The sequence below is a fragment of the Schistocerca serialis genome, chromosome 3 (genome assembly GCF_023864345.2).
Source record: "Schistocerca serialis cubense isolate TAMUIC-IGC-003099 chromosome 3, iqSchSeri2.2, whole genome shotgun sequence".
NCBI classification, from domain to species: domain Eukaryota; kingdom Metazoa; phylum Arthropoda; class Insecta; order Orthoptera; family Acrididae; genus Schistocerca; species Schistocerca serialis.
This window is the reverse complement of record NC_064640.1, coordinates 23,086,449-23,101,682: the sequence shown is the minus strand read 5'-3', so window position 1 is coordinate 23,101,682 and position 15,234 is coordinate 23,086,449. Positions and strand designations below refer to the sequence as shown.

At 43.8% G+C, this 15,234-nt stretch overlaps 1 protein-coding gene across 1 annotated transcript in view; it reads left to right on the top strand.

The window, feature by feature from the left end:
• Window positions 1-15,234, top strand: part of LOC126470667 (latrophilin Cirl) — a 781,142-nt gene that overhangs the window by 160,675 nt on the left and 605,233 nt on the right. Inside the window, exon 2 of the mRNA XM_050098661.1 lies at window positions 3,402-3,488. Coding sequence (XP_049954618.1) covers window positions 3,477-3,488 — 12 coding nt within the window. The 5' untranslated portion in view covers window positions 3,402-3,476. The remainder of the gene's footprint in view (window positions 1-3,401; window positions 3,489-15,234) is intronic.

Here is a 15,234-nt window from a genome sequence, read left to right as displayed (position 1 = left end):
AAAGTCAAACGCTTTGAATTTTCGGCGCGGTTGCAACAGCTCATGGAAGAGGATGCGTTCAGTGCGAAACATGTTTTCAGTGATGAAGCAACATTTTTTTTCTTAATGGTGAAGTGAACAGACACAATGTGCGAATCTGGGCGGTAGAGAATCCTCACGCATTCGTGCAGCAAATTCGCAGTTCACCAAAAGTTAACGTGTTTTGTGCAATCTCACGGCTTAAAGTTTATGGCCCCTTTTTCTTCTGCGAAAAAAACGTTACAGGACACGTGTATCTGGACATGCTGGAAAATTGGCTCATGCCACAACTGGAGACCGACAGCGCCGACTTCATCTTTCAACAGGATGGTGCTCCACCTCACTTCCATCATGATGTTCGGCATTTCTTAAACAGGAGATTGGAAAACCGATGGATCGGTCGTGGTGGAGATCATGATCAACAATTCATGTCATGGCCTCCACGCTCTCCCGACTTAACCCCATGCGATTTCTTTCTGTGCGGTTATGTGAAAGATTCAGTGTTTAAACCTCCTCTGCCAAGAAACGTGCCAGAACTGCGAGCTCACATCAACGATGCTTTCGAACTCATTGATGGGGACATGCTGCGCCGAGTGTAGGAGGAACTTGATTATCGGCTTGATGTCTGCCGAATAACTAAAGGGGCACATATCGAACATTTGTGAATGCCTAAAAAAACTTTTTGAGTTTTTGTATGTGTGTGCAAAGCATTGTGAAAATATCTCAAATAATAAAGTTATTGTAGAGCTGTGAAATCGCTTCAATCTTTTGTAATAACCCTGTATTTACAATATTGACTCAGCTTGTCGCCTCGCTCACCCAGATTAGTCACAACTGGAAGGAAAAGAAAGAAAAAACTGTCGCAGGGAGAGTGTAGTGTTATTTTTGTGTTGTATATGATGATCAGCACATGGCTAGCCCTCTCGAAGGGGGCCGCCGTGCTTAACGTTCCCATCCGGATGACGCACCACCGTCAACAGAGTCACGTGTTCGCACTTCATGAGACAATGCGAAAAGGACTGGAATTGAATCCAGGACTGTTCTCTACCACTTCTCCCCTTGCCGGCCAAATATTGGCAGTGAAAATTTCATCCATCTCCAGGATTGGTTCAAATGGCTCTGAGCACTATGGGACTTAACTACTGTGGTCATCAGTCCCCTAGAACTTAGAACTACTTAAACCTAACTAACCTAAGGACATCACACACATCGATGCCCGAGGCAGGATTCGAACCTGCGACCGTAGCAGTCGCGCTGTTCATGTCTGCGCGCCTAGAACCGCTAGACCACCGCGGCCGGCATCTCCAGGATTACCTAAGAGTCGAGCTTAACAGTAAAAGCTGTACTTACATTTTTTTTTTCCACTGGAGGTGTTTTGTTTTGTTTTTCTTTTGCTGTTCTCATTTTGTTCGTCATTGTTCGTTGTATTTGTTCAAGTTCATCGTTGATGTATTCACTCAGTTTTTTGAATTACAGAAGGCAATTATCCCTCTGACTGGACACGCTGAGCCACCGTGCCGGGTTTGACTACGGAGGCGGGCATTGTGAAGTTGGTGCGTAAACATGTAAAGGGAGTGTAATACGCGCCTGACTGGTCAGTATCGGCACGCAGCCGAACTGTTCGCCCTGACGCTTCACAAGGTGCTACTCGGGAGTTCCAGTAACCACTCAGGTTCTGGTTCACCTACCTGTTGCCAGGACGTGACACAACTTGAATAGCAGGACAGTGATTAATGGCCGTAATGGACTTTAAATTAAATTTATTTCACTACTCTTATTGGAACAGAGTGCCAGGTAAAAATTGGGTAATTAAATCAGGAAACCAGTACGGCAAGTGGGCGACGGACGCGAGCATGCTGGACACGTATATCCGCAGCCAACCCTGGCTACCTGTTTAGGGATGTTCGTAGGCATGGCTAAGCTACTGGTGGGAGAGCTTAGAGTGTCCAGCTCTTTGTACGTCATTATGATAAATCGCTAAGCTTTGGTACGGCTGACACGTTCCTGTAGCGCTAGACTAGACTATGATCTGTTAATGCCAAGAATCGACTACCAGCTTTCCACATATCACAAAGTCGTAAACATGTATTTATGTAACTAAGTAATTTCTCGTCTTTGGAATGATTGTTTAACGAAATTTCGTTGCTGTACATCTAATCAGTTTTCTTTCCTTTTTCTGGAAGCCGTACACGAATGTCAACACGCTCTGGTATTACCATCAATCACCACCCAATGAACGTCAATTTCTGCCTGGTAATGACTCCCCATACATTACGATCTTCAGCTATGTTGCCTCCGTATGTTTTTTAAAGTCATGTGCCCACCAGAACGCCGTCTCAGTTCACCAAGATTGTCCAGGCCAGTTTAACACTTCTGTTTATTTATTTTACTACCCAGTCAGCCATTCTTAAGTGGCGTAACTACAAAAACCCTTCAACCGGCTGTACGAATTAGGTGTTAATTCAGACGTGTTTTATTGAGTTCTTTTGTTGGTTGGTGAACTTTATAAACGGTTTACTGAATGAAGGTACTGCCGATATACTCTAGTAACTGTCATCCCTGTCGTTTCAGGATGTGTAGACTTTTCTAGAGCTGCTGAAAATGATTTCGTTAATACGGATTCTTTTTGTCCTACTCCTCTGCCAAAGTTGTATTTCATACTGTCCTGAGGGAGTGTATTGGAATGATGTGTATATTCTTTAGTATACTAACATAGGTTAAATCACGACTGCGTTTCTCAAAATTTGTGCATTTCAGGCAGTGTGGTAATGCTCATTGCTGTGTGCTCTACAATTTCGTTTACGTCTTTCAAAGTGGACTATTGTGCTATATACTTCTGTGAGCCTCCTTGTTCCTTTAGCAAATTAAATTTTTTTTTTCTGTGCAGTTAGTTACAATTTGGTAGAATATCTTATATATGCCGTGGGTTTTTAATGCCGTGCGGCTCTTACCGATACACCTCCCCAATATGTAGTCTTTGACTCTGCGTGCTTCTAGAATATTTACTTACTAGATCTGAGGACGTGTGTCACAAATAATGAATCAAAGAAATTCGGTTAAAATCCCGTAGCTCTGAACTGTTCACCACTGGTCAACCTTCGCTCTACTAAAATTAATTGAAAACAAATGATAAACTTTCCCTGGCACTATTGTAGATATGTTTAAACGTACCATTGAAGGCATCTGTACAGTGTACCACACGCCGAACTTTGAAATGGATATATGACGTATTTCGATCCAAACTTAATTATACAACCTAGCTCTCTCGTCACCAATACAGTGATCTGTGCAATTAGTGAAAGAGATAACGCTGTTGCCTACAGTATAACCAGGCCTGTTGTCAAAATATGTTGAAGTCTCTGATGAAAGAACTTACATTTCAGCTTCCGATGGTGACAGAAATTATGGAACCTTTGGACATCAATCGAAGGAAACTTGTCTGAAGAGGACTGTGGCCTATGGGAGTGTCGGTAAGTCGTCGTTCCCTTTATCTCAACGCATTTTGGGCTGCCGCTGCCGTCTAGCGTGTATAAGTACCTGTCCTTACAGATATTCGAATAAGCGAGGCTAGTAAAACGATCCGTCGAGCTATTCGTCAAATAGATTGTCTAATTTCTGAAATACCTGGGAATGCACGGCATTAACAGTACAGTCAATATTAAATTAGCTTCGGCTGCGTGTACAGAAATTGTCTACTCTTAGACTAACGTGCAGAAATGTGTAAAGGGAATCAGTCAGCCGAGACGCGATTCACAGGGCTCGTTGCCTTACCTGAAGCATATATACCCCTCATCGCTAGCTCGACGTACAGAGAGATTTTTGGGCGGGCTAAGTGTTTCCCTAGCTCTGTTCCCTCTACAGATTTACGTTTCATCAAAATTAGTGTGTTCAAAATGTTAAAACGTTTGTGAATTCCTAAGGGACCAAACTGCCGAGATCATCGGTCCCTACACTTACACGCTACTTAAACTAACTTAACCTAACTTACGCTAAGGACAACACACACACACCCATACCCGAGGAAGGACTCGAACCTCCGGCGGGAGGGGCCGCACAATCCGTGACATGGCGCCTCAAACCGCGTGGCCACTACGCGCGCTAAAATTAGTGTGTTTCATCAATGGATAGCGCTCATTTGTATCATTCTTTAACCACATACTAGTGTAATAAGGCACGAATTTGCGTATATGCTGTACCTGACAAACTTGATTGCGATAAAAAGTAAAGCTTAAAATAAAAGTGGGAAGCGAGACCAATCACACCCGACATAACGTGTCATGTCCTGCCGTTGTTAGGTTGTAAGCAAGAAATGATCACAGGTACTTCATCCAATGTATGCCATATTTTGTTTTGTTAGAGACATAAGAGTGTTGGTTTAGTAGTTGACTGAAATGAGGTTCCCTCGCTACGGCACTTTATTATTGTCTTGCTGAAACCGGATATATTGTCTACCAGCACATACCCAATTTTTATAAGCAGCTGGTACATCCTTGACTTCAATAGCAAGCCTAGTATAACTGACAGTCTAATAGATGCAGCTTCCAGTCACTCACAGAATCCCAAAGAAGCTAAAATCATACACACAAAGTACGTAATACGGCCCACGAAACACGTCTGCTTGTGAAAAAAAAAAGACCTAGACAGTATAAAGCATAACACTGAAACACTGACTCAAAAAGCTAGACATAAAATCCGATCTTTTTAAAATAAAGAAAGTAGGCAGTAAAAGGAATGTCAATCTAACCAACAACGACAATATTAACAAAAACATCCAGGCAGACCAATTCAAACGTTGAAGACGAAGAGGAAAAAAAAGAGCTAAATAGCTATACAATATTTTGGCAGAACGCTCTAAGGCGCTGCAGTCATGGGCTGTGCGGCTGGTCCCGGCGGAGGTTCGAGTCCTCCCTCGGGCATGGGTGTGTGTGTTTGTCCTTAGGATAATTTAGGTTAAGTAGTGTGTAAGCTTAGGGACTGATGACCTTAGCAGTTAAGTCCCATAAGATTTCACACACATTTGAACATTTTTTGCAGAAAGATCGGTTTTGTTGAGGAGGTTGCATGGCGAGCACAAGCGCCAATAGTCGCTTCCTTCTTTGGCAATAAGTGGTCCCCAGAAAATGAGGCGGCCAGCAAGTAAGCAATACCAAGAGGCACAGCCTCTGAAATTCTGTCGCAGCTGTCCGTCGCGTGTACTTTGAACATTTATCACTGAATTTAATGTTAATTCCCGTACGGTGATTGCTATAGTGTAGTTGTGGATAACACACTCGGAACACAACAGATATTATTGGAACGCTGTTCTACCCTTGTTGCCTCGATTACAAGCGAAAATGCTCATTGAGGTATGGTGGCTGAAGATTTTCTCTCTACACGATAACAAATGGGACCGGAACTTCAAGGCACGATTAGACATCTAAACGTCCGGGACAGGTTCATTCACGATAGGTGACAAAGTCCCCCTGTAATTCTTGCTCTTCTGTAACCATTCTGTGTAAAGTAGTGAAAAAATGCATTCAAAAAAATTTAAAACTTGGATCAATTCAGTATTTATTTATTTGGAGGTTGGTGCAATACACTATACCTCTTTTAGATGCAGGCGCTACATATAGTTGGCGCTGGAAGTATAAAGCGAACTCCGTGTAGCCGTGCGCCAAGCTGCCTCGTGCGGGCAGGAGGAGCGGTCGACGTGTGGTGAGCCGGCGCGCCGGACGGAAGTGACCGGAAGAGGAGGGCTGTCCCCTTCACGTGGGCACGCTTAACGACCCTTACTTTATGGCGGCGACAGAGGAAGCAGGCGCACCTGCCGAGATTGTTGCGTCCCTGGCGGCCGAAGGCGCACTTCACAGCTGCCAGCTTCCCTCACTGTAGTCGTTCCGTTGGGCGAACGTACTTGAACAACATCGTCAAAAAGACTATAGGTCAGACGGTATTGTCTACCGATATCGAATCATATAGCTTGATTACTAATCCAATTTGCTGGTAACCAGTGGTGTTGATTGGATTCCAGCCGTGAGTTTACTAACAGATGTGGCTGTTGTTGCCGGTTGTTCCGCGTAGTGCTGGCTCCGTATAAAGATGCCTGGCTGCTGTCTCAGCATGCGAAGGGGTCCACGGAAAACGAAGAAAGCCTGTATTTGAGCTACCCCCCTCCCCTTGTGCTTTCTGAAGGCCGAATTGGCAGTAAGTTTTCGATATGAAGTGGAGTACCGGGTAAATATTTAGCCACAATGCCACCCCCACCCTCTCCTTCCCTCCTTGGTACCCCTTGCATTCCTCTCGGTTTTTATCATCATCATTCCGACACACAGTTGTTGGTGATTCGTTCTTGAGAAAATGGTACAGGTTTTGGATCCTAAAAAAGTCCGCTTATTTTTCGATAAATGGAAGCCAATTTTAGTTCGCTATTCCAGCCTACCTGCCGTTACACACTCGTTGTTCCCTTTCTCGTATATCTCTTCTTTGTGTCTTGTCCTAAAGCAGGATGCTGCACGGATGGGAACATTGAATTTAACTATCTTACAGCCGGCCGTGTGGCCGAGCGGTCCTAGGCGCTTCAGTCCGGAACCGCGCTGCTGCTGCGGTCGCAGATTCGAATCCTGCCTCGGGCATGGATGTGTGTGATGTCCTTAGGTTAGGTCAGGTTTAAGTAGTTCTAGGTCTAGGGGACTGATGACCTCAGATGTTAAGTCCCATAGTGCTCAGAGCCATTTGAGCCATTTGAACCATTTGAATTATCTTACACGTCGGTTCCCATTGGTAATAATCATTACTGATAGCCTTCTGCTCTGTAATCATACTCGACAGAATACTACGTGTTGCAGCGTTTAACTGAACTATGCGATCAGCAGCTTCATTAAACTTTCCGAAACAACAGACACCATCTTCATATAGGTAAGGGTTACCGACCAATGATCTTCAGTGCGAATGCACTCACATTGCTCAAACTCTTACGGGAATCGGTAGATTGACTGCCCCGAGTAAGGAGTATAGTGGGCAATGTAGTGTGTGGACAGTAAGTTGGAAATGTGGGTCTCACGGGGAGCGTGCCAGAGGTAAGTTCCCGCAGTCGCATTATCTTCTGTGTCCTCAATGGCTCAGTCGGATAGAGCGTCTGACGAGATTCCGGGTTCGAGTCCCTGTCAGGGCACACATTTTCAACTTTCCCCGTTGGCATTTATAAACGCCTGTAATCAGCTAGGTCTGGATTTCATTTTAATTTCATTCATTAAACTTTGGTCCATTTCGCGCGATCAACTCGTATTTCAGGGAGCTTTTTCAATCGTAGACGAATCGTTTTAAAGTCAGTCTTGTGACTGAACCTTACAGCCATTCAATACGGTAGCGACCCTGTCGACTGACTACTACTCGTCGCGACTCTAAACAAACCGATTGTTGGGGCCAGAGACACGGTTCTGCTTATTCTCACAGCTCGCCAACGCTCTTGTTGCCCGCTTGGCTCGTATGATCACATCAAGCTGTGAGAACAACCACCTTACACCACAAAGTCATTTCAGTGGAAGGACGTAGGTATATATTAGTTCTCTCTCTCCCTTAACTTTTTTTTGTATTTTTTCATTCTAAAGTTGAGGAGTTTCTAACCAGTGATCAATCTGGCAGTTAACTCAGTGTTCTGATGACGATTTTCATCGGCAAGATAATAATTATTCAGAAAATTAAAGATTGTGTACGCAGCTGGTGCTGAGTGTGACTGCGTCATACACTAAGCAACTTAAGCTTTTTTAGCTGTACAAATATATGTCACACATAAAAATTTCTTTACAAACATGTCATTGTACTGCTATTTCCATTAAAATCCAGTACTCAGTTGAAAATGTGATGTCCTCTCGGAATTAGTCTTAGCAGATGAACTGCGTTCTATACGTTTTTAAAAACAAGAGAAGTGAGTTGTTACATTATTTTTCTCTCTTGAGTGAGAAATTTCTTGGACCGTGACCAGCGCAGTTCTAGCAAATCTTACACAGTTTCTCTTGAATTCTTTCCAAATGACTCGAGACGAGCAAGTTCTGCAGTTTTCTCGCGAATGAGTTTCGAATTACTTTAAACAACTTCCTTTTCATTTATGGATCGCCGCACTTATCCAGTACTCGATATGCACGAGCATAAAATCAATGCGAGCGGAAAGCTTAAATTCGCCCTCCTCCTTGCATTTTTCTGCATTTTTCTATAATTGCACGCAATCCTAGACGGCCATGTGAAGACGAACAAGCGTGAATGTCAAGCAGATTATGCTGAGAAGTATAAACTTAACCTTCGTAGTTAACTATATCTTACTTTTAACAAGGTGTTTAAATGGTACCGTCTATAAGTACTTGGCTGAGAAAATGTACAGAATGTAAAACGATACTCTCAAATGTAGTTTCCAGGAACATATTAATCGTTAAGTGAAAGGCGTGTAGTCGATTACAGTTTACAAATACCATTGTAGCCCCTAAAGATTGCTCCCTTACGCGCTTCGAAGATGTCTTGCAGCACAGTGGTAAACTGATCGGAAAGTACTTTTCTGCTGTCGAGATAAAGTCTTTAGGAATTTCATAGACACCTTGGAAACATCAGCAGTAGTTATGTTAGTGACGAAGTTGATTGCCCCACTACTTCGTTGCGACTAAATAGTGGCACAGTTCTAAAATACTACAGTCGTAACCGATTCAGTTATCGTTCCATTGCATGACTGGTCACCGGAAGAGCGATTTAACGTGGAATTTTATCCGTAGAAAAGGCAGATGCCGGGCCCATATTTATTGTGATAATCTTTGTGTGGACTTCAGTCCGAAGACAGGTTTGATCCATCCCTCCACGCCTGCGTATCCTGTTCATCTCTGTGTAACTACTGCAACCTACAACTATTTGTACCTGGTTACTTGTCCAGGCCTAGTCATTACCAAATTGACTACTCCTGGATGTCTCGGGATGTGTCCGGTCAACTTATTACGTCTTTCAGTCAAGTAGTTCCATGAATTTCTTTTCTCCCCAGTTTGATTCAGTACTATTCCGTTAGTAGGTAGCTCTACCTGTCGAAACTTCGACATTATTCTGTAGTACGCTTTAAAAGCTTCTGTTGTCTTCGTCTTTAGTGTTTGCCCCCCAGTTTCTCTTCCGTACAAGTCTACATTCCTCACAAATATTTTCAGGAAAGACGTCCGAACACTTACGTACTAGCTCGTGCTGAAAAGCAATGCCTCCGAATTTTTTTTGTGTGGAAACTCTTGCAGCTTCTTAAATAAAAGAACCGTTATTAGCATTCTGTTCGTTTATTCGTCTTGTCTACATATTAGCAGCTGTGTGCCGCTAGAGGGCTCCGAATTGTAGCATGTAACATGGTGGTGTGTAACATAACTACGCCGATCCTTGAGAAACAGCGTGCTATAAGAGAGTTTCGAATTCGAAGAGTTAGCCCAGCCACGCAGCTCCTTCTCCTTCGACATGACAATGCCACACCACACACGAGCGCTGTTACATCTGCAACAATACGACACCTTGGGTTCACTCATCGATCATCCTCGATTTCATCTGTTTCCAAAATTTAAAGAACACCTTCGAGGACTTCTCTTTGATGCTGATGAAGCGGCGCAAGTAGAGGTGAGGTTCTGGCTACGTCAGAGTCAAACATTCTACAGTGACGGAATCAATAAACAGGTCTGTCGGGGGAAATGTGTCCGTCGCCAGGGTGAATATGTTGAGAGTAAAATTAACTAGACAAAAGTAAAGATGTGGAATGTTAATAACGTTTGTTTCGCCTAAAAAGCCTTAAGAGCTTTCACATAAATTCGGGGGCACTACTTTTCAGGACGCCCTCTTATAGTTACGTTGCATGTTAAAATATTTGGAAGCGTAATTCGCGCGCGGAAGAGGTCTTTCCAAAACCCTAGTTTGCCACGTTCATTTGTGTTGTTCATCAAACTTGGTTAGAATTCTAGTTGCAAAATTCCGAGGGCCGGCGTTCCAGAAGTTAAGAAACGTTCCACTACGTCTTCCAGTGACCACGATCATAAAAATAAGAGAAATTTGGCCTCATACATAGTCACAAAAATTCTTTCTTTGCGCGTAACATTGCGAATGGAATATGAAGACGGACGGAGGAGAGGAGGACAATACTGGTACACTATACAACCTACGGTGACTTGGGAGGGGTGAGACAGAGACAGAGACGGGGGTGGGGGGAGGGAAGAGAGAGAGAGATAGAGAGAGAGAGAGAGAGAGAGAGAGAGAGAGAGAGAGAGATGTGACATTTGAACGTGGTGATATTTGAACTATTACAAGTCCTCTCCGACCTAATTCTGGTCCAAAATGTGTCTACCGAGGTTTACAAAAAAGAAAGGAAAAAAATCCTGGCTTACCTGCACATTTAAATTTTCCAGTACCTGTGAACATCGTCACTCAAAACTCCTTGAGAACAGGGCACAGAAGCTTATAAACTCTGCTGTCTATTGTTCCGACCACAGAGGTAACGCGGTATCCCGTAGCACTCAATCATTTTAGTGTTAGATTTATCGTGCCTTTCTTTCCGGGACATCCTAAAATGACGCGAGTGATTTCAAAGATGACAGTTTTTTTTGTGTCGTTGTGTTAGCGATTTATCAGCATCATAAATGCAGGATGGGAATCGTTTAAGATAATAATTTGCACTCAATACAGTTTGCTGTATGCTAAAGTGCTTTAAAAATTAATACTATCTGTGCCCTCGTAATAGACACCTCCACGGGCAATTTATAGTATTTTCGAGCTTGTGCTGTCTTACTTATGAATGCACATCGGGTGCCATTTGTGGCCCCGTCCGTTCAAAGTACTTCAGGTACATCATGCGTGTCCTTGCTGTATCGCCTGGACATGATCTGAAGCTTGTCACGTGTATCATTCCTATTCTTTTTTTGTTTTAATGTTACTTGTGTGAGGGAATTGTGACAAAAATGGTCGAAGTACCCCTTGCTGAAACTGTTCTATTTCAGGGTAATGTAAGACAGGTATTATGTTTTGTCACGGACTTGGTACAGGCTACGGCCAGACCCCGGAGTGTCTTCTTTTGTAACAGGCTCCAGCTCCTCAATAAATTCTTGTCACCCGCTCGTCAAGCTCCGCTGGGAGTTTCGTGTTTCCTCATAACCCGCTGAGGTTCCTCTTCCCCCGCACTGGCCGCAATTTTTCGCGAGATTCCCGTTTTAGACAGAACACATTCCGCTCCGTAACTGTTGTGTCCCTCTTTACAAGACTACAGAAACGAGCTTCACCTCATTGGTGCGTTTGCCGCTGACGTGTTAGCCACTAATGGATTTCGGTGAGTGTGCCGTGTTAGGGTGTGGGTGTCTAAGAGGTTGGACACCACCGCCCCGACATTCCTGAAAAGGACAGAAATAACTCGCAGTCTTCGCCGAGGAGCTGTCCTGACAATACCGCAGCGCACCAGTTGTGTCTCGAAGGTACCCACGTCAGCAGTCCGCAAGCCACCTAATGGAGTGTGACGGAGGGAACTTCTCACACTATTGTCGTTTCCACTTCTTTTCTGTTCCTCTCGCCAGAGGTGTGGGAGGGATGCCACTGTAATCATGCCTCGTATGAGTTCGAATTTCTGTGATTTTTGTCGTTTCGGGCATTTCGCGAGGTGTAATGTGTTGCGTCACTCTTCTACATGTTGGATTCGTGTCGGGATGAGTACAGATAGGTTACATTTAGAGAATTAAAACGTACTACTTTTGCAGCCACGTAATTAGGTTCAACGAAAAGCGCATAACAAAGAACCAAATTCACATCTTGGGAGCTGAAAGGTTTCGCAAGACGAACTTCAACACTGGTATATATGAACGCGTCTCACCTACAGGCACCTGTGTTCTATCAATCAACCGAAACATTTTTGTTACGTTCCTCTGTTTCTGTCATTTTCCAAATCCACATCCCCGAATTGAGTTGCCCCTTTTTATTGGATTACAATCCCGACGTTCAGTGAGAACTATTTACGTGTGCAACAACAAGAATGCAGTGGGAATGCATTTACATCTGTTGGACGAATGTTATGAAAACAAACACTCGGAACCGACGTTTCACGTAAGTCACATGCAACGAAAATCTGTAACGCAACCATCTGTGTGTGGCGTGTTTATAATTATGTATTATTCATATTTTAGGACAATTAATCTGTAAAAAAAAAAAAACACCACATGTCATAAAGAAAGCGTGTAACGGTATCCTTTGAATAAAGGAACTGAAAGTAAATTTGTGGCTGGTTGCTGTCCTAACAACATCAACATTTGTCTTCAAACAACAGCCACGTTTCCATCATGTCATCATATGACAAAATTACAGTTGTTTATGTTTAGGGTCAGATGTCAATCCCTGCACCAGGCGTCGATCGTATGCAGGTCTTCTTGCGTTTCACTTCAATTTTCTAGCGTTGCGACTGCTCTGTATACAGCATCATCATCATCATCATCATCATCGCGGAACCTCATGGAACCTCCGACCTTAATCAATATGTCATTTATAATTCATAATGTGAAAAGTAGTGATCCAGTAACATTCCGTTGTCGTGCGCCCGAAGTTACTTTTACGTCTGGAGATTTCTCTCCGTTGAGAATTACACGTTGAATTCTGTTAGCTAGAAACTCTTCAGTCCAACCACGCAGCTGGTCTGAGATTCCGCACGGTCTTATTTTGTTCGTTAGGCGGCAGTGCAGAACTGTACTGAACGCCATTGGGAAGTCGAGGAACTCGGAATTAATCTGGGAGACTGTATCTACTGCTTTCTAGGTCTCGCGAACGAACAGAACGAGCGGGATTTCACAGGATCGTCGTTTTCGGATCCCATGCTGATTACTAAAAAATGGTTCAAATGGCTCTGAGCACTATGGGACTTAACTTCTGAGGTCATCAGTCCCCTAGAACTTAGATTAGTTAGGTTTAAGTAGTTCTAAGGACATCACACACATCCATACCCGAGGCAGGATTCGAACCTGCGACCGTAGCGGTCGCGCGGTTCCAGACTGTAGCGCCTAGAACCGCTCGGCCACCCTGGCCGGCTGTTGATTACTACAGACGAGTTTTTCGGTCTCCAGAAGCGTCATAATACGCGAGCATAAAACGCGTTCAAAAATTCTGCAACAGACGGACGACAGAGATATAAGCTTATAGGCTTCTGCGTTTGTTGGATGACCCTTCTTGAAAATCGCAATGCTCAACGCATTTCCCGGTCAGCATGAGCACTTCGCTCCTCCAGGGACCTATGGTACAATGCCGCTAATAAGGCAAGCAAATTCTTTTGCTTACGTTGTATAGAATCGTACTGGTGTCACGTCAGGCCCAGTGGCCTTTCCTCTGTTGAGCGATATCAGGTGCTTTTCTATGCCATAGTCAATGATTTCGATATGTCACTTTGACGTCCGTCCGAAGATTTAAAGGAGAAAATACACTGCGATCTTTGGGAACAGTTGTGGTAAAAAACGTTTAGTATTTCGCCCTTCTGTGTCATTCTGCCATTATGATCTCAGTGTCTGGACAGGTGGTTTGGATGCATTTACTGATTTAACATAAGATTAAAATTTCTTCTGTCTGTGAACACTTAGCTATTTATTTCCTGTCTTTTGAGGAAAGCGTACTGGAATGATAAGTGGAACAACATTGATTTCTGATTCCAAAGAACATTTTTATTTTTGGCCGAGCGGTTAAAGGCGCTACAGTCTGGAACCGCACGACAGCTACGGTCGCAGGTTCGAATCCTGCCTCGGGCATGGATGTGTGTGATGTCCTTAGGTTAGTTAGGTTTAAGTAGTTCTAAGTTCTAGGGGACTTATGATCACAGCAGTTGAGTCCCATAGTGCTCAGAGCCATTTGAACCATTTTTGAACATTTTTATCTCACCTTTCTAGAATTATGGCAAAACGGAGCCGCTCTCAAATGCGCGATAGTGCAGAACTGATTCCGAGAATAAAGCCGAGACACGAACAGTCTGTAGCTACAAAGAAAGCTAGCCACGGAGCTTAATACCACCGCGTTAATGTTTCACCACTTCCCGTGCAAGGAAAACTCGTTCCCGATTGAGCTTCTGTAATTCGCATGCAGAGCACTTCCTAGCCACCTCCATAAACAAACACCAGCACCGTTGTCAGTGGAACGTGCACGGCAAATGCATTGCATGCGTGGCAGAATGAGCGGTGTAAGGCTGAATGGGTGATACACGCGTATAGTTTGGGGTTGAGAAACGCAGTCCGGTGACTAAGGCGCCAAGGAATGCAAGCGCTGCCTCATTCCGCTTCTGGAAAGCTGTTTAAGAAGCCATCCCGTGTTCTTCGAAAGCGATATCGATAAGCCGTAAAGCACTGCGCTGGAGAAAGCCACAAAACATAAACTACGTCACGGTTTTAAGTATTCCACCCGGAGAATTTATCACGAAAGGAAATGAAGCACTCGGCAGGCTTTTCACTCTCATACCCCAAAGAAGGCTGCCTAAACGATTAAAATTTAGTTAGAGTACACGAGAAATCGCAGCTGCTGACAGGAGCGGATATTTGCGTGCCGCTGTATCCTCGGTGAAAGACATTCGTCAGATGTTTCACTGTAGGGAGGCGAGAAAGCGTATAATCCATTTTCAGAGGAAACTACCTTGTTCGGTACTACACTTCCGCTTTTATTTTAAGATACGTGGTTGGAATTTCGCGCAGACGCTTAAAATGAGGAGGATGCTTCGATTAAATCGTTATTCGAATCTTCACGTCATGACGAAGGGAAATAACACATAGAGGTCTTTGTAGATAAAGAGATTCGGTATATTTTGGACTCTACTGCTGCGTGCGCGATGCAGAATGCAACGCTTCAATCGTATGTTTTGCGGCCTCTACGGGATCGTTAGATGTGTTGTTATAGTATAGTTCCTATTTCTAATTAAATAGTGTTTCTGGAAAGTTTGTAAGCAGGCTTTCGTGGGATCAAGCATCTGTCAGGAAGTTTTTTCAGCATTTATGTGACGTTGCCACTTAGTCCTGTTTGGTATGGGTCCCATACACTTGAGCAGTACTCGAAGCTGGCTCGCACGTGTGCTCTGTAAGCAATCTTCTTCTTGTCTGACTGCATTCCCCCAGTATTCAGCTAATGAACCAAAGTCTGCCATCCGCTTTACCCACAACTGAACCTGTAAGTCCGTTCTATTTCGTATTCCCACAAATTGTTACAGTTAAGTATTTGCATGGGTTGACTGATTCCATTTGCGACACA